The 25,965-nt window shown below is 37.5% G+C and overlaps 1 protein-coding gene across 23 annotated transcripts in view; it reads left to right on the top strand.

Moving 5' to 3' along the window:
- Positions 1-25,965, top strand: part of TRPM3 (transient receptor potential cation channel subfamily M member 3) — an 885,588-nt gene that overhangs the window by 660,923 nt on the left and 198,700 nt on the right. For 20 of the 23 annotated variants that reach the window (XM_081505094.1, XM_081505047.1, XM_081505037.1 and 17 more), the window contains one exon: positions 15,072-15,246. In XM_081505094.1, the coding sequence (XP_081361220.1) occupies positions 15,072-15,246 (175 nt within the window). Of the gene's footprint in view, positions 1-15,071; positions 15,251-25,965 lie in introns of all 23 variants that reach the window. The other 3 variants (XR_014057943.1, XR_014057944.1, XR_014057945.1) reach the window with 1 other exon arrangement.

The raw sequence follows: 25,965 nt of genomic DNA, 5'->3' as shown, positions 1-25,965 counted from the left end.
TGCCAGTCATTCGTGGCAACAAAATATGAATTAACTAATAACTCAATTATTATTGACTCTCAGGCAAAGTACCAAGTAGAGAATATATTAAGTATAGATGAATAATTTCCAGCAGTGCAGTGAAACCCCTGTTGAATTAGAGTGAAGTGGTGAACCATCGGATTTTAAATAGTCGGTTGTAGGGGCTGAATTGCAAGAAGAGTACCTACTTTCCAGTGTGGGCAGTAGTCTACCAATCATGTGCAGCTGATACAGGTGTCAGTGCTTGGCTGACACAGGTTTCCAGCTTGGTTGGTTTCTCACTGATCATAGGCATACTTGGACTTGGCAAACTAACAGATGTTGCCTTATATGAATCATTTTTAACATTAGTTACTCAAGGGTTGGCAAGCTATGGCCTGTAGGCCAAAACCAGCACGTTACTCGTCTTGTAAATAAAGCTTTATTGGAACATAGCCATGTCAGTGCTCCTTCTTTCCTGTACCATCTCAGGCTGCTTTCATGCTGTAGTGGCAGAGCTGATCACTTGCAACAGAAACCATCTGGCCTGCAAGGCTGAAAACATTTGCTGTCTGGTCGGTTACAGGAAAAGTTTGCAGACTCCTGTTTAGACTTTAATGGACTATTGGAAATATAACAAGGATGTTTCAGTACTGCTCCAGGGGCTTTCATGTTAATTTACTCCAAGGGGCACATCTTAGATTTCACTTCTTTTCAAAGGCCAAAGTCTCCACTCTCTGCACTGTGAAGGCAGTAGTTCTCAAAGTGTGGTCGCTGGACCAGCAACAATAGCATCACACAGGAACTTGTTAGAAATGTACATCCTCGGGCTTCCCTTGTGGATCAGCTGGTAAAGAAATGCACATCCTCAAGTCCAATTCTAGACCCACTGATCAGAAGCTCTGTGTATTTTAGCTGATCCTTGAGGTGATTCTGGAGCATGCTAGGTTTGAGAGCCATCCTGCTAGAGCAGACACTGATGGTAAGAAGAGCTTAGAACTGAAAAATGGGCATTTCCACCCACCCCTTCTTGCGATAATTTTCAATGCACAAACTAGTTCTTTGCACGTTAGAATCAGGGTTTTAAGAGTAGTCCTTTGAGTGTCACACTCATATATATATATATATATATAAACATTAGGATAACCCATTTTCTAGAATGATAGTATTAGCACTTATTATTGCAGTCAAATGACTCTTCATGGCAGCAGTAGGAATAAGCCAAGTGGCTACTTCACACCAACTTGATAGAGTAGGATAATGAGGTTAACCACCTCCAGTGATTAAGGACCCAGAATACCCGCTGCATGCCCCTAGGTTTTGACTATATCTGATTTCTCATCATGATACTCCAGTGTGCATAAGTGATTAAATGTAATGAGGCATTTATTTATACGAGAGAAAAGAAGTGATTTATTTCCAGCACCAACAAGGATATGCTAGAACATGAGAAAAACTTTAAATTGATCATTTCCCCCTACAGGATTTATGCAGGTGCTGCTGATATTGTTGTTGCTATTTTCCTTTGCTTAATGATCTAATCCTTCCTTGTAGCTTCATTCCTCTGTGTGTCTAGAGGAAGAAATATCTCTGATAATGAACAGCTGTGATTTATTTAGATGGCACTAGAAACTGGATCTCAGGAATCAGGGAGGGGCAACTAGTGAGTCTTGGCTTTTGTAAGCCAGGAAGAGGCAAACAAAGGAACAGTGAATAAACTCAAGCTCCTTTCTAAATATCTGAAATTGGCATCTGTTTTTAAAAATCTGCTAGAAATTCACTTGAGACCCTAGAGAGATCATATGTATAGGTTTGTCCAAAACTAAATAGTTCTGGTTTTCATCCCCCAGTAATTATTAATGATGACCTCTTCGCTTATGAGAACGCCCTGGTTTTTGTACGATAAATTACATAGTCACCATAGTGAGAGACAAGCCAAGTAGAATGCAGAGCGCAGGCTCTGAATTTCCTAACAGACCTCTGTTTGAAACCCTGTCCAGACTTGTAATTTGCTCTCAATGCCTCCATTTATTTAACTGTAAAATGTGGATGATAATATCTCTATCATAGAGTAGGTGAGCAAATTGAGTGCGCATGTACAATCTGCCTGGGTGAGTGCCCAGCACCTGGTGGGTGCCCTAGTTCTAGCTGCTACTTCACCTGTGCGGGAAAGAACCTTCAGTCAGTTGACTGAGTAGACTTCACTACATATAGTCATTCACTGCAACTCAGAAATTCATAAGCACCTTGTTTGGGCTCCATTTTTTGATAAGCTTTTTAAAATCTGTGGCACTTTTTGTTTCCTTTTAAGGAACTATAAGGACATTAAGGAAAAATTGTCTTCAGAAAACGCTTTCTTTGCATTTGAAAAATAAGATCATGCTCACAAACTTGAACTAGAGGCTCAAGTTTGTTAAATGCTGCTTCAAAATGAATGCCAGAAACAGAAATAACAGCATTGTGATTCATGATGTTGGACCTTGAGGAAGTCCAGTAAATTATAACTCACTCTTGACAAGACAAGATTCAGATTGAGAGTTGAACACTAGAGTCAAGCAGATGGAGATCAAAATATCACTTTTATTAACGATGAAGTAGTTGGAGATAATGACTTAGTGTGAGGGCCAAATGGGTTGCCTGCTCACCTCAGCCCATAGGCAGCCAACCAGAGGAGAAAACTGGGTCTACAGAAACAACTTTACTAATATCACTAACAGGCACTGGTCCCTGGAGGAAAAGGAAAAATGATAAATCCTCCTCACCGAAAGACCTTTCAACCAGGTTACTCAATTCTGTATGTGGAGACGAGTAAGAGAAGGACAGAAGGCTAGATGAGTCACTCAAATGGAGCTCCCTCCTCATGGAAACTTGACACCAGAAGAAAGGTTCCCCATGATATTGTCACCATTTTCTCACTGAGAATTTAGTAACAGTCAAGTTTTGATCAGATTGGGCACATTATCTTTTGGAAAATATGCCAGATAATCAAATAAAAATGTATTGCTTTTCCCAACTGCTGGTCAGAAATTGGATTAAATATCAGTACTAAATCCCAAATAATCAGTACCCTTCCTTTGTATCATACATGATAATGGCAGTCAGTTATCTTAATAACTATAATAACCTGGGTGGTAAATGAAGGTCACTCCTGGTCTACAGCAACTTAGCTGCTAATATGTATCCATCATGTCAGAGACAGAATTAGGTTTCCACTTTATTCATATAGTTCCCTATTCATCTCAGCCAGAGGAAGTAATAGCTCTTATGGACATTCTTCCAGCAAGGGGAAGAGTGTAAACTTTGCATCTTTTTACCCAGTGGCCAGGACATGTTGTCACTCTAGCCAGGTAAAATTCTGAGAAATAAATAAGAATCTGGACTCTTCCAAATTTAATCCAGATGGACAGGCAAAGTGTGAGCACTCACCCAGGTTACCGAGCACGTTCTTTTCTAGGTCTCTAACCACCACTGAGGCCAGTAGTGAAAGCCTGTGAAAGAACACCAGGGGCCATTTAAAAGGCTGTCATCTCTACTTTCAGCAGTTTTCATCAATAGTATAGAGATATGACACTCAATCTCTTTACAACAACCTATTTATTTAGTCACTTCTTTTCAGGTGTGCTAGTCCCAAGGTGTAGACCCTAGGCATTGTACCTTCTAATTTTGTTTTATTTCACAAGCATTTATTTGAACTGCTTTCTAAGTGTGAGGCACTGTAGAAACTAGAATGTTGTCTCTGTCCCAAAGAGTTTACAATGTAGTGAATGAAACTTTCATTAAACCAAGGCATAATTTAAAAAATGCCAAAGGATATGTAGAAAAGTAAAAAACTGAACAATGAGATTACAAAGGAATGAATAATTAATACTGCCTCAGGGAGTTAGGAAGAGCCTCAGGAATTTGTAAAATTTGAACTGGACTTGGAAGATTGAGTTAGAGTTTATAAGAGTCCACAATAAATAGCACCTCTCTTCCTCATCCAAGTTCTAAACACTTTGGGAAATAAAAGAAGTAGTTGATGAAACACAGAATATCATTTTTAGTTGAGGGACAAGTTAGCAGATGTGACTTTTAGACTATTGACCAAGTGGGTTTATTGACTCACCAGCATAATGCAGAATTCCACAGTAAGCCTTCATCCCCTATCCCACAGCACACACCCTCAGTGGCAGTCCTGGGGGAGTTGGGAGATGTCAGGTTTCCTGCAGGCAGGAAGATGCCAAGAGAAAGAAGAGCCAGGCTGAGTGAGCAAATCCAATTATTCTTCTTCAATTTACCAAGTGAGTAAAGAGCATAGGAAACCCAAGGATGAGTTTAGGAAAAGTTCCTCCTCATGAAACCTAGAGTAGGGAGAGATAATCCTCTCTGAACATTGGGATAGCTAAAGAGAAATTTTGAAATAATCCTAGATGGAGGATAGAGAAGATAGTCTGGATGAGACTAGAATCAGAGTGAACAGAAAATTCTGGAGAGATGAGGCTGTGCATAAAGATTGGGTCCAGCATATAGGGAGCCTCGTCTGTCACGCAAAATGATTTGGACTTTTATCTATAAGCATTGTGAACCCACTGAAGATTGTTACAGAGAAGACTATTTACAGATGATAACTAGTAGTTATGTGATGTTTGTTGCAGAGGCAGAGAAATCACAAAGCAATCTCAGTAGGCCACAGGAAAACTAATGAGCACAGAAACTGGGCATTTGGCATAATTCCTGATTTCATGAGGGCTTCCCTCATAGCTCAGTTAGTAAAGAATCCACCTGCAATGCAGGAGACCTGGGTTCAATTCCTGGGTTGGGAAGATCTCCTGGAGAAGGGAAAGTCTACCCACTCTAGTATTCTGGCCTGGTGAATTCCGTGGACTGTATAGTCCATGGGGTTGCAAAGAGTAGGACATAACTGAGTGACTTTCACTTCACTTCACTTCCTGATTTCATGAGAATTTAAATCAGATCTGAGTGCCTTGAAACTCAGATCAGTTGACTGAGGGAAAATTGTTTATATCATAAAAGATTTGAAAATTTCTATGGAAATAATTACATTGTTGTCTAATCTGTGAGCAATCAGGATATACTTGAGGAGATTCAGTATCTTGCCTTCCTTCTGTACCCAAATTTTAGTGAGAAACTACTGCATGTGAACACTATATGATATGCTGTGGATACAAAGATAAACCTACCTATAGAGAAAAGAGATGTCCAAACTTGGAATTTAATGAGAAATATATAAGGTACTATGAGAATTTTTTTTTTACACCAAAATAGTTTGTTAGCAAATTTATAAAGAATATCCATTGGCATGGGCTTCTTAAAAAAGTAAATACTATAAGAACACACAATGAGAATAGTTAATTCTGCCTGGTGGAGGTGAAAGGGGGGCCTAAGGTAGACTTGTCTTTGAACCTGGGAACTACAGGATGCATGTAAGTTCTCCAGAAAGAGTAAGTTAAAAAGAATATGCCTCAAAGAGAGAATAAAACTTTTCACATTTAGAGCAGGGAGAAATAATTGCAGTCTCCTTCAAATGATGCAGAGGGAATTTTTAAATTATTTTGGAAGAGCAAATTTATATACCATTTTGCCATTACCAGCAACATTTTGCTTTCTCTTACCATTTCCCTCTCCTACCCAGGTATGCCCTTCACTGTGGGCTAGGTCTATCCATGTTTTTTCAATTCATAATTCCCCTGGCTGCTCTGCTGCTTATGAATTCTGCCAAGAAGCCAGTGGAACTTGTACAGCTGTGGACTTGGTTCCTGGCACATTTATAGGGGAGTGTGGGCAAAGAATTAAAAAGTAAAATGAGTTAGAACCACTTTGATTACCTTACATTTGAGAAGGCAAAGAATGCCTTTTGATGTGGGTTTTGAACAGAGCAGAAACTAAGAAGGCTATAGCTTTGTTTGAGTGAGTTTTCTTGTAGACTTAGATCAATTACATTAAAACATTCAGCCTGCAAACAATGGCCCCAAAGAAAATAATGCTGGCTCTCTCCTTTTATGAAAGTAATACTTGCTGTATAGCCTTTGGGATTGGATGTTCCCTTTCTTTTGAAATGATTCACATGGGATGGTTTTGGATGTCCTAGAAACATACAGACATTAATAGCAGAACATTTCAGTCAGAGCTATCTGGCCATGAGAGGATAACTGTTTTCCATTGACCAAGTCAAAAGCTAAGTTTGTTTATTAGCATTTAATATACTTGGAGTCAATTTAGTGGTTCTGTTCCTTGGCATTTACATCTCTGTCCAACCCAGAGAATTCGAAAGACTTAAGTTGATTGAAGCATTGAGGAGAAACCCCTTGGTAGAAAGCATTTGGGGAGTGACACAGATCACCTACACCAAAGCAGAGACTTCTAGTATTTTGGATACAAGATAAAGGAATTGGGCTTCCTAAGCATATTATTGGTCTGCATGAGAGAATATTCAGACTTCAGAAAAGTGTGTTTCAAATTATTTGTCTGAACATTCTTTTGGCTTAAATACATAAAGTGCATTTATCTTCATGAATCATTTATACATTTAAAGTAGAAACCTTTTATAAGCCTAATAAATATAAGAATCTTTATATTTGTGCTTGTTTAAACACATAGTTCTCAGTAAATGCCAGGCTCTGTTCTATATGCATTACAAACTCAATTTATTACTCTAAACAACCCTATGAATTGTATGCCGACTCTGTGTATTAGACATGTGTAGAATTCTAAAATATATTTTTGGTTTATCAATTCATATCAAGATTCATTTCTGCATAGTTCCAGCTATCATGTTAGCAGTTTTGCATAAACATGTTGTCAAAGCTTATAGTAGTAAGGGGGTAAGATAGAAGAGAGTGACCCATGCTGAGCCGGAAAGTGGGGGTCAACAGGAGGCAGCAGATAAATGAAGGTAGGGGCAGTGGTGGACTGAGAATCAGAAGTGGAGATCAGGACAGGACAGGTTCAGCCCAGTTCCAGACAGGCATCCTGTGATCTAAAGAAACATGTCATCTGAGAGAGTGAGACAGGGCCAGGCTTCCAGAGTGTAGGGCTGGGATGGTGGTGCTGTTGCATGACAAAGTGCTTCCAGAAAACTTCACTGAAATCAAGGCAAAACCCCAGTCTCGGGGCCCACGTTGCCAGGGAGGGAGCAAGCAATGCCCCAGCCTAGCTGGCTTGTAGAAGAGAGTACCCCTCTCCAAAAGTCAAAGGTATTCAGAGTAGTATGATCATTGTCTCTGCCCTTGGACTTAAAACTCTTGGAAAGCCATCTAAATCCCTTCTGCTGTTGGAGTGAACAGGTCTATCACTTGATAGACCTCGTGAGTGAGAGAAGCAGAGGAGTCACCATGACTGGTAATCAGACTTCCCACATAAGCATCAGTTATGCTCCAAAATGAAGGCCCACCTGACACCATGTAGATGGTATGCTTAAACCCAAGTTAGACCTGAATATTGCCTCTTAAAACCCTACCTCAAAAAAAAAAGCCTCTTCCATCCCCAATTTTTCTTTTACAAAGGGCCCCCAACTACTGTCTCCTGCCAGGGTCCTCACACTGAGAAAAGAGCATCTGAGGACTTTCCGTATAGTTAAGGACAGGTGAAGACTAGATCAAATCTCTAAAAGTGAAGCATCTGTTGCATGTGATTTTTTTCTGACTTCTTAATAATTTGTGCAGTATTTTATATTTCCAAATACTTTTCTAGGCATCCACTTAGGTGCAGAATTATAGTGACAAAAAAGTATAATAATAATGATACATGACATTGGTTTGAACTGGGATTGGCATTTACCAATTGAGTACATGGTCAGGATTTCTTAAAACAAATGAGTTTATTTATTACCCATTTCCAAGTAAGATCAGGCACATTCCAGTTATAGTTCTGTTCTCTTGGATAGATAATGTATTCTATCTCCAAAACATGAAGGCAGTATCTAAAACATCTGCTTCCTTTGAAGACTGAAGAGACATTCTAGTTAAAATGAGGTGCATTTTTTTATATCATCCCTAGATATTTTCTTGGGCTCATGCTGCTCCTTAGTAGCTCAAAGATTTCCAATCATGTTTATTTTGGGAAAAAAAAAAGCATATTAAAATATTACTTTCTGTAGAGTAATATTCTACAGTTATACATGAATATTCATGTTCTGGTAAACTTCCTAATTGTAAGAAGCACCTTAAACTTAATAACCAAGAATAGCATCAAGTGTTGTCAAACATAGCTGATTACCAGCTTTATTTAATTTTCATAAATCCATCCCAGAATTTCCAGACCACAGACGAGTTGCATTAAGGGTAGCAAGAACCTAATTCTAAAACTATTCAATACTTGTAAAAAGCTGTAGTATTATGCAAACTTCAGTCACTATTTCTCAAGTAGGCAGTAAACTGGTGCCTATTAAAATCAGGTAGATGCTAATAGCTTGACTGCTTCTTCTCCCACCACTACAGTAATTGTTGCCACCCACCCCACCCCCCGATCTGTATAAAGTTCTGTTTGTAAACTATGAGACCTTAATGGCTTACTGAGTTTATCACCCCTTTATTGTCCAAATACAGGAGACAGTGACCAGTATATCTATTGGTTGAGTCAACCATTGAATCAAAGACCAGACTATTCAAATGAGAAATGGGATAAAGAGGATGTGTTCAGTGCTTTTTAATAATGTACAAATTTTACTAACATAAATTTAAAATTGTGCAGCATAAACTATATTGACAAACTCTCACTCTGTGCATACTTTCAAAGCATATGAATTCTCTTGACAAACTTCTGAATCATTAAGAATCGCATAATCCCAGAACTGGCAAGGCCAGTGAGTTAACTGTGTTCATGTTACTCCTAAATAGCTTTAGCTGGTAAACAGAAATGTCTACCCATCACTGACTTGGTCTCAAAGTGACTAAGATCTTCAAGAAGTCATCTCTCATGTAAAGTTTCAAGCCTCTTTTCTAAATGACCTATACTATAATGATCACATGATCTGTGGCTTTGGTCATTAAGACAATATCAATCTTCTATGCTCAAACCTTATGTAAATAACAAACTGTTTTCCAACAAAGAATACAGTATTCCTTGAGCCCATTGACATTTTAGGTCACATACAGTAAGGTTGACAGTAAACCGAAGGATTAATTTAGTTGGATCAAACTTCTAGTTGTCCAAGAATTTCACTACAGTACACCAAACATTTTTACATGTGGCTGAACTGATCATAGATTATAGTCTCGTGTCAATAGAAAGAGAGAGGGAAAAAACTCTTTTGGAACTTTAAGACAGTCTTCTGTCCCTTCCACCTCCCTTCTTCTGTCCCTTCCACCTCCCTTCTTCACAGTACCCAACCTGGTCTTTGTTTAATGCCAATTTTGACAGTATTTGAATTATTGGTAGCCCAGGCTGAACTGCATAGCAGGTATAACAAAATGAGAAAGAAGTCTAAAAGGTTCTCTTCTGCAAAGAACCATTAATTGGGGCTCAGTTTATAATTTAAAAGCCCTAGGTCAACCTGGAATCCTCTAGATTTCTAAGTCCATTACTCAAGGTCACCTTTTTTTATAGGCTATAATGCTTCCAGTTCCAAAATTACAAAAACTATAAAGAGTGTGGCAAACATCTTGCCCCTTCCTAACTAAGCAACGCTGTGTTGCTCTAAAATTAAATTTTAACAGAAATCTCTAAGAAGTTCTTGGTTCTCATAGAAAATGAAAAATTATTATTATCATGTAAGGAATTAACCTACTTTCCCCAAGACCAAAACAGCAAGTATTGACCAAAAAAATCTCTGAAGGACCTAGATAAAATGAGAACTTTTTGATAATAATAGAGAGTGTATTTTTTAAAAACTATAAATCTAAACTACATTTTGTGAATGGTCAGTAGTTTCAGATGAGCAAGGCTTACATTTGTGAGGCTCTTCAGAGTAATTTATATTATTTCCTTTGTGGGCATAAATTGGCAGTGGTCCTTATGAATCCAGCTGGATCTTCAATGAATTCCCAAAATGCTTTCTTTATTTCACTAATAAAAAATATACCATTCTTGATATTTTAAAAAGCTTTTTTCTTTACTAATGAAGTCATATGCTACAGATTTATAAAATTTATTTTCTCTAGAGACTTTTAAAATATCCCTTATCCAAAATACCATTTAGAAAAGAAAGTGTGAACAGAAGAAATAAAGAAAAACAAGGAAAAGACAAAGGAATGAAGGATGTGCGGAGAAATAAACTATAGACAGTGGAAAGTTTGGTTAATCAACATAACTGGGCAGTAATAATGTGATATAGTCTCCCCAGACATAGTGTTTTGTCTGAAAACCTTTTCTAGAATCTATCTCAGATGCCTCAGTGAGTTTCATCAGTTAAGTTCAGTTGCTCAGTTGTGTCTGACTCTTTGTGACCCCATGGATTGCGGCATACCAGGCTTCCCTGTCCAACTCCCAGAGCTTTCTCAAACTCAAGTCCATCGAGTCAATGATGCCATCCAACCGTCTCATCTTCTGTCATCCCCTTCTTCTCCTGCCTTCAATCTTTCCCAGCATCAGGGTCTTTTCTAATGAGTCAGTTTTTCGCATCAGGTGGCCAAGTAATGCCAAGTAAGCATCAGTCCTTCCAATGAATATTCAGGACTAATTTCCTTTAGGATGGACTGGTTTGATCTCCTTGCAGTCCAAGGAACTCTCAAGAGTCTCCTCCAACACCCCAGTTCAAAAGCATCAATTCTTTGGTGATCAGCTTTCTTTATAGTACAACTCTCACATCTATACATGACTACTGGAAAAACCATAGCTTTGACTAGACAGACCTTTGTCAGCAAAGTAATGTCTCTGCTTTTTCATATGCTGTCTAGGTTGGTCATAGCTTTTCTTCCAAGGAGCAAGCAACTTTTAATTTCATGGCTGCAGTCACCATCTGCAGTGATTTTTGGAGTCTAAGAAAATAAAGCCTGCCCTGTTTCCATCATTTCCCCATCTGTTTGCCATGAAGTGATGGGACTGAATTCCCCTGGTGGCTCAGATGGTAAAGAATCTGCCTGCATTGCAGGAGACCCAGGTTCGATGCCTGGGTCAGGAAGATTCCCTGGAGAAGGGAATGGCAACCCATTCCAGTATTCTTGCCTGGAGAATTCCATGGACAGAGGAGTCTAGCGGTCCATGGGGTCACAAAGAGTTGGACACGACTGAGCGACTAACACTTTCACTTTCAGTGAGCTTCATAAAAGAACACAAACTGATGCTCTTTGCATATATAGTGGTCCTTCAGTATCCTTGGGAGATTGGTTCCAGTCCCACCCCCAGATACCAAAATTGCAGATGCTCAAGTCCTTTATATAAAATGGTGCAGTATTTGCAGGCAGCCTATGCACATCCTGCAGTACACTTTAAATCATCTCTAAATTACTTATAATACTTAATACAAATAAATGCTATGAAATTAATTGCCAGCACCCAGCAAATTCCAGTTTTGCTTTTTGGATCTTGCTGGAATTTTTTTTTTAACTTTCAATTTTCTGTGGTTGAATTCATGGATGTGAAACTCACAGACACAGAGGACAAACTGTGTATCAATGTTCTTAATTTAGGGTGGGGCTTTGTGAGGGTCTATTAGCAAGGTTATTATGAATACACTTCAAGAGTCCATGAACTTTTGAAATTGCATAGAAGCATTTTTGTGACTGTCAATATGTGCCTTTATTTTTCTTGGAAAAAGATTATTAGCTTCCATTGGATTCACAAAAGTATTCAAAGATTCTTGTCTCAAAAAAATAGGCTAAGAACCATTACTTTAGATCATTACTTCATTATTTTATATCATTTTCTTTTTTCAGAAAAAGGCAATACATGAAGAGTGTGTGTGTGTGTGTGTGTGGGTGTGTGTGTATTGACAAAAAAGGTTTAATGTTACCATATATTGGCACATTTAATTTACACAAAGCATATTTTTAGGCATGGCCTGATTCTCTACCACCTGTAACTAAGAAAATAAAAAATGCTTTTATTTTAGACTTTAAGGGTTTTTATAGTCTGTGTAACAAATTTTTCTCTAAAGGAAATGGGAGAGAATTTGGCGTCATTAGATATATTGGATATATTCGATTTATGAAAAAATAGATAATGTTTTGATATTTTGCTCCATCCAATTTTTAGCCCTGATATATATATATATATATATATATATATATATATATATATATATATGAATTAATGTAGTTGTTTTCTTCATTTCAGTTGCTTACTGCTTCATTTCAAATACAAGAAATCTGACCATCTAAATGCTTCTATACTTCTATGGTATAACAATTTGATTTATTGACAGATACAACTGACAGCTTATTGCTCACAAATCTGCCCATGAAAATTGATCCTTTGCACCTATGCATGCGTGTGTGCACAGTCGCTTCAGTTGTGTTGACTCTTTGTGACCTCATGGACTGTAGCCTGCTAGGCTCCTCTGTCCATGGGATTCTCCAGGCAAGAGTACTGGACTTGGTTTCCATGCCCTTCTCCAGGGTATCTTCCTGACCCAGGGATTGAACCCAGCTCTCCTGCACTGCAGGTGGATCCTTTACTGTCTAAGTCACCAGGAAAGCCCCCTTTGCACCTATGTTCCCTCTCAAAGAGAGGAGAGTTTTCCAGCAATCTTGCCTATTGTCTTGTAGACTCTAGATGAGGAACATTCTATAAGGTCCATTTTATGACTTCTTCCTCCACGAATGGATCATAGTTGGTCTGTGAGTAGGAGTAATGATCCACTGATAGAATCAGTGCTCAAGAATCAGAATTTAGCCAATTTAGGCTAAACAGAATTTAGCCTCTCTTAGAAGATCCTAGAATTAATGTAAATGTTATCATTTGGTATAAAACAGCAGGTATGGTGTATTGTCCCTTGACATAAAACAATATGGGAGTATGTCCTGAAGAAAAGCAAAGGAGAAAACTAAATGGCATGGCACTTTGGAAATACCTTATAAAATATCTTTAAACATGTAAGTTTATGTTTAAACATAAAATGCTTTATAAAATAACTTTTAATGTACCTTGGAAAAGAGTTTCTTTTCCAAGGCACTTTAGAATATAAATCTGTATAGGAGTGAGTATTTTTTATGTCAGAAAATTCTCCTCAAAAAGAAGTATGCTGTATTAACATTTCAAGTTAGCCCTTAATCTTCAACGTGCCTTTCAACAGGAACTTAATCATAATCAACAGCAGTGGGGAAAGTGTCTCATTCATGGACACCCAAACAGAGCTTTAAAATGCCCTTTTGTCTGAGTCCTTAGGGCTCTGGGTCAAAGGAGAACAGCATGACATTTTACTTCCCTCTTCTTGGATTTGAAAGAGTAATTCTCAAAAACTTCCTATCTGCAGAAAACTCTGATGAGACTATGAGTCATCTCTCCCTCCCAATTCCTTCCGGGGAACAAAAAGAAATCTTGGCTTCTTGCCTTAATCAACAATTGTCATTTTCTTACATTTTTTAAATGTAAATTTAAAACAGCATTCTTCTTTGTGTAACTGGCATTTTGAACCATTCTTTGCAGATGAAAATCAAACCATGAAAAACACTGACTTGGAGGAGATAAGGCCCTAGGAGACTGATGTACTTTTACTTTAGAAGTAAAACTGGTCACACAAGTCTAATAGAATCTCTTATTAATGGAGCAAGAAATCAAACATCAAACTCATTTCTCATAGGGAAGCAGTTTCTTGATAAAAGATAAAGTACCATAGCAGAAGGGGGAAGAGAAAGAACTGAGGTGACTAAGGGCTTTTTTCAGTTCACATTTACAGAAATGGTACAAAAGCTTGATTCTTTCCTTTTTAAGATAACTGCTTTGTGTACCTTATAAAACCATCTCATTTTTATGGAACTGCCCATTTTCCTAACTATACTGAGAAGATAGAGTGAAAAAATACAATGTGATACCAAATTGAACAAAAGAAGCTATTCACTCACCAATGATGATAACTTGAGGTGTCACTTGAAAACTAATTTGTTTTAATGGACTTCCCTGGTGGCTCAGATGGTAAAGAATCTGCCTGCAATGAGGGAGACCTAGGTTTGATCCCTGGGTCAGGAAGATCTCCTTGAGAAGGGAATGGCCACCCACTCCAGTATTCTTGCCTGGAGAATTCCATGGACAGAGAGAGAAGCCTGGCAGAGTACAGTCCGTGGGGTTGCAGAATAGGACATGACTGAGAGACTAACACTTTCACTTTTCTTTCACTTTCTTTTCTCATCATGTCTCTCATGGACATTTGTTTTCAGTACTTCTCTTTATTATGTTAGATTGAACATACATAAATGCTGATGTTAGGGTAATTTTTTACTTGAAAACAGCAGTGTCTATTGACTAAGTGTAAATAGCTGAAATTCCTTAAATCAACTGAATTCAACCAATGTTTGCTCATCATGTGCCTGGCAACTCACTCTATAATGAAGGACACAATAATGGCAGATGGCAGATGCCATATCTCCTGGGTAATTTATTATGACCATTTTATGTTAAGAATCCATAATCAAGCTGATCACCTGTGGTCAGAAATAGACCCCTAATTTAGCTAGCAGTTGATTCAACAAGTTAAAATATACCCCCAGCTGATTTTGATAGCTTTTAATATAAAAACCATTTAGGCATTTTCTTAGCACTGTGATAACTTCACAGGGGTGGCTTTTTTTTTTTTTTTTAACTTTCCATGTAGGAAACTGGCCATTGGATCCACATGAGACTTGCTTAAGATCACATTTAGCTTTGAATCTTTTGGCTACTGGCTTCCTCTACTAACCAACTTTCCCACCTTCTCACTCTATGCCTCCTCTGTGAGGTATGGTCATCAGCACTTTAACTGACCCCAGTACCCTGGGAGTTACAGGGAGAGGGCAAAGTCTAATGGACTCTCTGGTAGGAAAATTCTACTAAAGGGTTTTCTGTAAATTTTCGCTCCATATGTTATCCCTTCATATGTTGTTTCCTCCCCCATGCTCAGTAATTTTAGTTTGTGCTTTTTGTTTCTCTTTTTGTTTCTTTGGTTTGCTGGCTTTGTGTTCTTTTCTCTTTTTTTTTCCTTTTCTTTTCCTTTTTTAATGCAGGAATCGGTCAAGGCGTTCCAGTGGTGGCACTAATTGTGGAAGGAGGACCCAACGTGATCTCAATTGTCTTGGAGTACCTTCGAGACACCCCTCCTGTGCCAGTTGTTGTCTGTGATGGGAGTGGACGGGCATCCGACATCCTGGCATTTGGGCATAAATATTCAGAAGAAGGCGGGTAGGTAATTTGCCAGGCCCTGGATTTAAACTATGAGTGCTAAGCTTGTGTTCCAAGCTTGGAAGAGAGTGTGTAAGTTGATTGATGGTTTGGCATGGGAAGGAGGCTGGGAAGAGCAGGAGAACATATTCTAAATGTCCTATGAAGTGGGAAATACCATGAAAGCTACACTAGTCCACACTGATGATAAAGAGAACTAGGGGAATGGAGGGGCCATAGGACATGGGCTCCTTCCTCTTCATTTTCCTTTTCTCTTTTCCTTCTTCCACTAAGGAATTGGGGGTTTTTTCCAATGAGTTTTATTGGAATATAGTTGACTTATAATATGTTAGTTCAGGCGTACATCCCTTATAAATATATATATATATATATATATATTCTTTTTCAGATTCTCTTCATATATAGGTTATTACAGAATACTGAGTAGAGTTTCTTGTGCTATATAGTAGGTCGCCAGTTGTCATCTATTCTATATATAGTAGCATATATGTGTTAATCCAAATCTCCCAATTTATCACTCCCCCCTCCATGTTTTCCTTTTGGTAATCATAAGTTTGATTTCAAGATTTGTGTTTTCCCTTTGGTGATCATACATTTGATTTTGAGATTTGTGAGTTTGTTTCTGTTTTGTAATAGGTTCATTTGTATCATTTTTATTAGATTCCACATACAAGTGATATCATATGATTTTCTCTGCCTGACTTACTTTACTTAGTATGATACTCTCTGGGTCCAGTCATGTTGCTGCATGTGGCATTATTTCATTCTTTTTAATGACTGCGTAATATTCCATTATATATGTATACCATATTAATGACTGCATAATATTCCATTATATATGTATACCATATCTTCTTTATCCACTCCTCTGTTAATTGATACTTAGGTTGCTCCCATCTCTCAGCTATTGGAGATAGTACTGCAATGAACATTAGAATGTGTGTGTTCTTTTTGAATTATGGTTCTCTCCAGATATATGCCCAGGACTGGGATTGCTAGATCATATGGTAGCTCTATTTTTAGTTTTTAAGGAACCTCCATACTTTCTCCATAATAGCTGCACCAATTTACATTACCACCAACAGTGTAGGAGGGTTCCCTTTTCTTCACACACTCTCCAGCATTTATTGTTTGTAGATTTTTAATGATCGCCATTCTGACAGGCGTGAGGTAATTACCTCATTGTAGTTTCAGACTATATTACAAAGCTATAGTCATTAAAACAGTATGTTACTAGAACAAAAACAGAAATATGGCTCAGTGGAATAAGATGGAAAGTCCAGAGATAAACCCATGCACCTATGCTCTAATCTGTGACAAAGGAAGCAAGAAGATGCAATGGAGAAAAGACAGTCTCTTCAACAAGTGGTGCTGGGAAAACTGGGAAGCCACTTGAAAAAGAATGAAATTAAAACACTCTCTAACACCATACACAAAAATAAACTCAAAGTAGATTAAAGACCTAAATGTAAGGATGGATACTATATTACTCTTAAAGGAAAACATAGGCAGAACACTCTCTGGCTTAAATTGCAATGATACCTTTTTTTACCCACCTCCTAGAGTAATCAAAATAAAAATAAACAAATGAGACCTAATTAAACTTTAAAACTTTTGCACAGCAAAGGAAACCATAAACAACATGAAAACATAACCTACAGAATGGGAGAAATATTTGCAAACTATGCAACTGACAAGGGATTAATCTCTAAAATATACAAACGGCTTGTGCAGCTCAATGTCAAAAAATAAAAAATAAAAAAATGGGCAGATCTAAATTGACATTTCTCCAAAGAAGACACACAAATGGCCGAAAAACACAGGAACTGGGTTTTTACACATGAAGCACAGCTAACTTGGACCATATAATGCAAGTTAGTAACTTGAGAGAAGCTGGGATATGCAACTTGCCGGCTTGACCTCCAAACACCAGCTTCCCCAAGCTGCTATGTGTGTACAAATACTAAATGTTTACAAAAGCGTTTGGTGCCCTGTCCCATCATGTCCCTCTAGGTTGGCTTGGAAAGTAGACTATCTGTAATGGTAACCACTCTGGTCCTGTGTAAACTGATCTTGAATCCTTGACACACTTTCCTTGATCTAGCAGCTGCCTTCCCCGTGCTGCTTTCAACAGTCCAAAGCACCAACCCCTTGGAGGACTTCCTTGCATAGTTATCCCCTGCATCTGAGATCCCCTCCTACAGATGATTAGAAGTAATTTCATCTGAAGGTGTGAATGACTTTAAGGAGGAGAACTCAAGGGACCTATTGAAGCTTTAAATAAGGAATTTCCTAACCTAATCAGTTCTCCTAACACATGAAAGGAGTGGGAGAAAGAAACCCCAAAGGAATTGGGCATCTTTTAGACACCCAGTAAGTGTCTACTAGGTGCCATGCAGTAAGATATGGAGAAAAAAAAATAACAAGCTATTTCTACCCTCAAAGAGTTCATAGCAAGTCTTATAAATTGACAAGTTTATCATTATAATAATAGTAATGACAGGTGAGTTTGTCTACTCAGGCCACTTCCTCTGGCACCTTTCTCTCACCCAGCCTGACTTAAAATAGACTCAGCATGGCAGCTCAATGTCATTTCTCCTCTCCCCACTCCTCCTCTTTGCCACCAGCCGAGGACACCAGGTGAGGCATTAAGCAGCACACTCCCCTTAGTTAGTACATGTACTAACCCTTAGTACGTGTACCTAGGCATGTGAAAGGAAGAAAATCAGAGGCACAGAGCTCTCAGCTTAACATTGTGAACACTGACAGTGACTTTAGGCCCAGTTAAAGCCTTTGATATTAAAAGAAAAAAGCACCAAATTAGAGTTTGCTTTCTGGCAAATTCAATGAAGTTATCATTATCTTCTTTAATAGTAAGTATCAGTCCATTTTATAGTTAACAAACTAAACAGAGAATATTTGCCTACATGGTCCTGTGTCTGTTACCAATAAAAGCTGAAGATCCTCAGCTATGCTTTGTTGTTCAGTCGCTCAGTCGTGCCCAACTCTTTGTGACTCTTTGGACTGCAGCACACAGGACTTCCCTATCCTTCACCATCTCCCATCCCAGAGCTTGCTCAAACTTATGTCCAACGATGCTTTGCTTTATTAAAAACTTAGCCATATTTCTCATTAACTTAAATATAACAATTTGTTATTAAAGAATGTATACAGCCTTTAGCTTTGGCACTTTTTTTTGTCTTAGTGCTGGCATCATTTTGTTGTATCCCTACAAAGTAGATACAAGTTTGCACTCAGAATGCATGTTTCCTTTTGAGAAACCTCAGCACTTCAGATTTCCAGGTTTATATACAATGAAAATATGGACCTTGTGCTTGTTTTTTTGTCATTGTCTTGGGTTGGGTACCTTGAAAAATGTTGAAATCTCCAATAAGCTGCTATTCCTGATTCTGTTTTAATATAGGAGAAATATTACACATTTTGGAGCTGGGCGTGGCTCTATATATTATTTAACCTAGGGGACAGATACACAGAGAAATTAAGTGCTTTCTCAAGGCCATACAGCCCATGATCCCAGACAAGTTCAGTGTATTATAAAAATTTACTGAAATGTGTTTTGTGGTATGTGCTGTAGTGTTTCCTCATATAGTACTTCAGTGATACTATTTTTAAATATATAAGTGTACTTAAGCTGCCTTCAGCTTTCTCTTTTTGTTATAATTTAATTTTTTATTTTTCTGTGTATTCCAAAAAGATAAAATCAGTGCATTTCTGGTTATAAACTGAAGTCCAAGCAGATCAGCTCTACATCATATGGATTCTTTCCCTTCCCCCATCCAGATCATCATACCCCAACTCCAAAATAAAGAGTCAGAAATACCATGCCCTATCATGAGTGTAACTAGTGTGAAGATAGAGTTAAAATATAATTTTATATCTTTAGAATTATTAAAATTAAAACTTTAGTAGTTTTCAGAAACATTTAGAAATGATTATTAAGAACATAGAAGACTAAAAGGGAGCATTATATTTGCTAATCTAAATATGAGTGAATGAAAGTCGCTCAGTCGTGTCCAATGCTCAGCAACCCCATGGGCTATACAGTCCATGGAATTCTCCAGGCCAGAACACTGGAGTGGGTATCCTTTCCCTTCTCCAGGGGATCTTCCCAACTCAGGGATCGAACTCAGGTCTCCTGCACTGTGGGTGGATTCTTTACCAGCTGAGCCACAAGGAAAGCCCTAAATATATATATATATATATATATATATATATATATATATATATTAATGTTGTGATTAAAGCATGCTCTGCTCCAGGAAAGCAGTTATAACTTTAACATGATAAAATGCATTCAGAATGTTTCTGTATGCCATCTAACTGCCAGAATTAATCATGTTTATTTAACTTGATAAGAAATTGTCCAACCACACATGCGCAGCCAATTTTAAAAATCATTAGTGTGCCTTATTATATGCTAAAAAAAATGGCCTACCTAGACTTTATTCACTAAGAAGCATTTCTTTTTTGATTTCCAACAAAGTCCAACAGAGTTGAGACATGTTTCACTACAAGTAAATATAAATGCATAATTATGTTCATATAAACAGACCTATATAAATAAAAGTGTGTGATTGTACATGTAATATTGAATATAGGGAACATATATACTTGGTTTATGAAACATGAATTGGGGTTTGAAATAATTTATTTTTATTTTTCAGTTACTTTAGACATATAAATATGATTTTTAAAATTTTAAGTTCATTTACAAGTTGTTGAATAATATAGGCCTAAGGACCATAAATTTTTATATTCAGCTCTAAAGCTTTTCAATTTCATAGTCCTAAAGATGTGGAAAAAAATCTACACACTTTGTATCTTAACTTTTGTGAACTTGGTATTTTGACTTTAAATTCTCTGCTAATAACCACCTTTCAAGAACATGAATTTGAAAGGGAATGACTCTGGAAGCAAATTATAATTGGAAAAACTGATTAACCTTTGTAGATGAGATTATGTGAGGTAGAAAAAGGCAGACTATCTCTCCCAGTGCTGTCGGTTTGGATAAACTAGGAGACAATTACAATTAAATTCTTATTTTTATCTTTTCTCCCCATCTCAGAAAGAAATGGTCAGACTTTGTTTTTTTCCTTATTGATATACTGGATTTTCTATTTCTCATCTGTCTTAGTATAGAATGAGTCACAAGTCACTTTCCCTAACTAATTTGATTGCTTTAGAAATATTATCAAATTTTATTTCTGCATCATGAATGGACTCAGCACTGCAGACATAAATAGATTAATGCTATCCAAGTAGCATTAGATTCAATTACCTCAGTTTTTAAATACTAGGATTCCCCTTTTTGCTGTGTTGACTGAGATAATCAGCTTTACTCAAAGTCAGGAATACCTTTCCAATTGTAGGTGCCTGAAGTACAAGTCAGAGATTACTTTGCTTGATAATTGTTAACTCAAGTCTCAGATTTCAGAGAAATATGATCTAGCCCTTCATTTATCAGTTAGCGAGCAAGTGCTCACTGATGAAAAATGTCAGCCTGAAAAAGACATCTGAATGAATGTGTGTCCTGAGATGATGCCCCTTATTCATCCAAATTGTATTATTGATGTTTGTGTTTATTTTGTCAAGTTTATCCCAAAAATTATCACCTGGATTTACCATTTTTAGATACCCGAGGCAAGAAGCAGAACTCAAAGAAGCAGAAAACCTTAAAGTTTTAAGTAGTCTTAACTTTTGGAAGGTTATCAGTGGGGCAGACACAAATAGACTTCACATCCTTATGTGCCAGTGGAATTTGCATCAGGTATTGTGAAGAATAAATGAGCAATGGCTTGCTCTTAAATATAGGAGGTAAATAATGTATTCAAGATAAAAGTCTGATTTGTCTATTTAAAGGGAGCTTCCTTGGTGGCTCAGCAGTAAAGAATCTACCTGCCAAAACAGGAAAAATGAATTTGATCCCTGGGTCAGGAAGATCCCCTGGAGAAGGAAATGGCAACCCACTCCAGTATTCTTGCCTGGGAAATCCCGTGGACAGAGGAGCCTAAAGGGCTACATTCCATGGGGTCATACAAAGAGTCAGACATGACTCAGTGACTAAACAACAACAACACAACAATGGGGTCCCTACATTTTTGGATTAGATGAAATAAAGACACAAATGAAACAAAAAGTAGAAATGAAGGAAAATTTTGTTGCATGGCTTCAAATTATATAACTGTAACCTAACAGAGATGTGACAAGTTTGCTTCTCTCCAAAGAACATCAAAATGACCAAAGACAGGAGAAAGTCCATCAGGAAAGTATCATTTTAGAACCCCAGGTGTAGACTGTATTCCCTAAGGTATATCTTTCTGGTGGTGGCCACTGGTTTCTACTGCTCAGGAGATTTCTAGCTAAAGCTGAAGGATGCCACAGGCCTATCATTTGTCTTTGTAAGATCTGTCCAAAGAAAGTAATTGATCTTGATGGATTGTACTCCAGCATGATTTAGACATAACTGGAATGTCAAGTGAGAAAGAAGGAAACAGATAGCAAGCATGCCAATGTCAAGTGTCCATTTTATTTGTTGTTAATTTCATCTTGCCTTGTCTGTTTTCTAGAATTTTCTATAAAAAGCATGTCAAAACTGGATTCTGTCTTGTGACCTCAGAAGGGAAGTAACAAAAGTTGGAAACATCTTGTACAGACACAGAATACTGGTGGCTTTATTTATTAAAAAAAAAAAAAAGTGCTGCCTTTGTAAACTGCTGTCCAAGTTAACATTTCACTGTAAGAGGATAGGCAGGATGTGGCACATTGGAGATTAAATGGAAATCTACAACACAGGCATGAGTACCAATAACTAGTATACATGTATACATAGTATACATGATAAATGTATAAAGTGTTACCAGAGAACAAAGCTCTTGAGCAGTGGCATTCCTCATGGGAATCTATTCAGTGGAAACATTTATGTTAGTTATCAACAAAATGGCAATATAATAACTCTATTGCTTCTTTTCCCCTTTCCCATCAAATACTATATCTAAACTGAAAGTCAGAATGAATGATCAAGGAAAAGCTAACATATGACCCTCTTTTAAGCAGCTCAACACAAAAAAGAACCAGTCTGAACAGGTTGAAGGAAAGCTAGTAAAGGGGACAAATTATATGAGATAGTATAGTGTTAAGTGTGTGTGTATATATATTTTATTAAGCTGAATTTATATATACTCAAATTCAATGTAATGGAATCGATATATTAATTTAATACTATACAATTAATTAAATATAATTAAGTATATATATTAACATATAAATAATATATATATGTGTGTATGTGTGTTTAAATTTTAAGTGAAAACCTAAAAGTAGGACTGATAACATCACTTTTCAAATCAATCAATCACCAGGCATTTTTTGAATGCTTGTTTTAGACCTTTCCTTGAGATGTACAACTGAGCTAGTACAACAAAAAATAATTTTCAATTAGATGTTACTGAGTTCCAAAAAGCAGAAAGAAGCATATGTTGGAGTAGATGGAGAAAGTCTTATAAAGAGAGTATTACTTCAGTTTTTCCATTTGTGGAATATATAAAGATATAGTTATATGGATACTTGTGTCATTGTATCCAAGTTCCACAAGGCTAGAATAGCTTTGTTTGTTTAGGCAAGTGCAAAAGAAAATAAATATTTTTTTCTTGGAGTTTGCTATTTGATCCCTCCATGTGTGTCTACATGGGGATAATAAAGCATTAACTTAAAAAAAAATCTAGATAATTTATTGAGGAAAGTGCCAGTGGAAAGTTTTATTGATCTAAATTGACCAGTACATTTTCTATATTGATTAAATTTACTTTAGAATTGCTCAACTCCAAGTTAGGAAAATGTGCCTTGAAATAAAGAGCAAACATGAGAAAAACACAGAGCTGGGTAATCCATCACCATAAATAAATCTTTTTTAGGGAACCACTCCCCACAACTTTCAGATACCGCATCAATGCAAGTGAAGACTTCAGAGGTATCAGTTGTGTTCCACTGAGATTTGCTTAGCTGACTCTCAGCCACTTGTTACATAGAAAACATTCTGAATAAGCATGTGGTCATCACATTTCGGCACAGCTGATAATCACTTGGAAAGCAATAAAAGACAGAGTCCCCTAAGTATCCTGATTCAGTGTAGCTGGGCTGGAATGTAGGAAACTGTATTTGAAACCAAAACCCCAGGTGATTCCAATGAGAGGGTCCATGGACAACACTTTCAGAAGCTTTTTAAAAGCTTATGTTATTGAAGTACAGTTGATTTACAATGTTGTGTTAATTTCTGCTGTACAGCAAAGTGATTCAGTCATACACAGGATTGACATAACATTTCTTTACCCACTTAATTTCTTGGAAATTTTTCTTTCTGAAGTTCAGTGCATAGTTTCTGTCTCATGAGAGCTTTAAAACCCACAAGTACATTCAAAAATTATCTGAGTGAGGTATAGATAATAAACTGTCCTGGTATTTAATCCTTCTACCCTAGAGGAAATGAATTCTGAATCAATCTGGCTGACATTAGAACCTGCAGCTGCTAAAAATACAGTGTATTAACATCTCACCCAGTAGTGTCATTAATAACAGATAATATTTGGGATGTTCTTAACGGATTTTCCTCAGATTCCCTGTGTGATTCTCAGATGTTGATTATGAACCACAGGATTTATGAAAACTATTTATAGCAGTAACTACCTTCTTATAAAAGCTTCTTCATCCAGGTAAAGATGTATTGAAGTTGGACTCCAAGGTTAACACAAGTTTGTACTTCTGTTGTCTAGAAATGTCTTCATTCAGCTTCAGTAAAGCCTTTCCTTTACTGTCCTAACTGTTGGACAACCATCCTTGAGTTGATATACATGTTCACTGTGTTTTTGGATTTATTCCATCCATGAGCAGTGACCCCTAAAGGTCTTAAATAAAAAATAAAAAAATCAGCTTCTCTAAAACCATGGAAACCATAGTTCAGTGTCTTGGAGACCAGCTAATATTTGGAGCTCTTTGACCCTATGATCTTCTTGGTTTTCCCCATTTTATAGTATATTTGAGATTTTATTATCTCTGCTGGAGGGAGGACAAACTTTTGAGTGTCAACAATAATCAAGTGTTAGAGACGTCCTAGAATGATGTGTTGAGAATGATTCTGAGACCACATCTGGACTCAGAGGAAATATTACTGTGATAGATTAGCAATGATACAAAGAAGGAAAACTATAGTCAAAATATCACAGATGTCTACTCTTATTCTAGAATAAAAACAAAATCTTGTACGTAGCCTGTATATATTACTACCAGGCAGTCATCAGGCAGCACACTGAATTATGAAACCAAGGAAAAAATAAGAAACTTATCTGCCTAAAAGATGCTTAGTAAATAAGTCATTTTTTTAATCAACACTGTGAAGCACATCAGTGTTTAAATTACCCAATGATATGACCCTTCTCACACGAGTATAATCAACAGGATATGAACGACAAGAAGCGCTTTATTGTAGGGCAATGTTTGGAGCTGAACTGAGGGACAAAGCGCAGTTGCCAATGGATAATTTGCTAGAAAAAAAAATAACTTTTTTTACAGCTAGGAACTAATTCACCACTGAACACAAACAAAAATAGATAAAATTATATTTGCCCCAACGTCTCATAGAGTAGGATATGGGGTTAGAAGGAATATTTTGACAAATTACTTTGAAAGAGGATTGGTATTTCCTATTCCTTTTTCTCCAGGCTTCCCTGGAGGCTCAGATGGTAAAGAATCTGCCTGAAATGTGGGAGACCCGGGTTTGATCCCTGGATTGGGGAGAACCCCTGGAGAAGGGCATGGCAACCCACTCCAATATTCTTGCCTGGAGAATCCCCATGGACAGAGGAGCCTGGCGGGCTACAGTCCATAGAGTCGCAAAGAGTCAGACATGACTGAGTGACTCTCTCTCACACACACACACACACACACACACACACACACACACACACTCCTTTTCCTCCACATCCCTGACTCTCCCCCCAAGTGCATACTTGAGGGATTTAAGTTGCTGTTTTTTTAAGCATCTACATACAAGAGCCTGATCTAGACACTTTATTTCATAAACATTTTGAGTTAGCTATGATGATTATCTCAATTTTATGAATGAGGAAATTGAGGAGAGGTGAGGAAAGTTCAGCATAGAACAGCTTGAGTGGACTGTCCAGGCAGATGGGGCTGGAATGTCAGCTCTTAGGAGCTGCACGTCTTGTCTCCTAGGAAAATGAGACCCAGGAACTTCAGGAGGTTTACTTGCCTCAGATCTGAGTTACTCCAGACAACAGAGGGGTCTGCACCCAGCTTGCATATTCTCCTTCTTGTTTCACATGCTGGTTAACTTCTCCTTTGAATTAAACATTGGACCAGCATTTAAAGCAGGTCAGTTAAAGAGGTGCCAACATTTTTGCCTGTCCAAGGAGCCTACACATCTCAAGCCAGCTCTGATTCTGTCTTTTATACAGGGCCTAAAAAAATAAAAGTTTGACTGTTTCTCTTGCTTGGCTATGTGCAATATTCACTGATGGGATTTCACGTGTAATGAAATCAGAGTATGTTTTTTCCTTACAATTTTGGCAACAGAGAAGCTACCTGACCATGTGGTAGTCCTTGTATCCTTTGGCAACAATTCAATTCCGACTCTTGGGCACATTCATAACCAAAGGCAAGGGGAAGAAGAGACATTGTAGAGATGCA

Source organism: Giraffa tippelskirchi, chromosome 1, assembly GCF_054371585.1.
Source record: "Giraffa tippelskirchi isolate mGirTip1 chromosome 1, T2T-mGirTip1v1.2.pri, whole genome shotgun sequence".
Classification (NCBI taxonomy): domain Eukaryota; kingdom Metazoa; phylum Chordata; class Mammalia; order Artiodactyla; family Giraffidae; genus Giraffa; species Giraffa tippelskirchi.
Note: the sequence above shows the minus strand (reverse complement) of the source record. Positions and strands in the feature narration are given on the sequence as shown.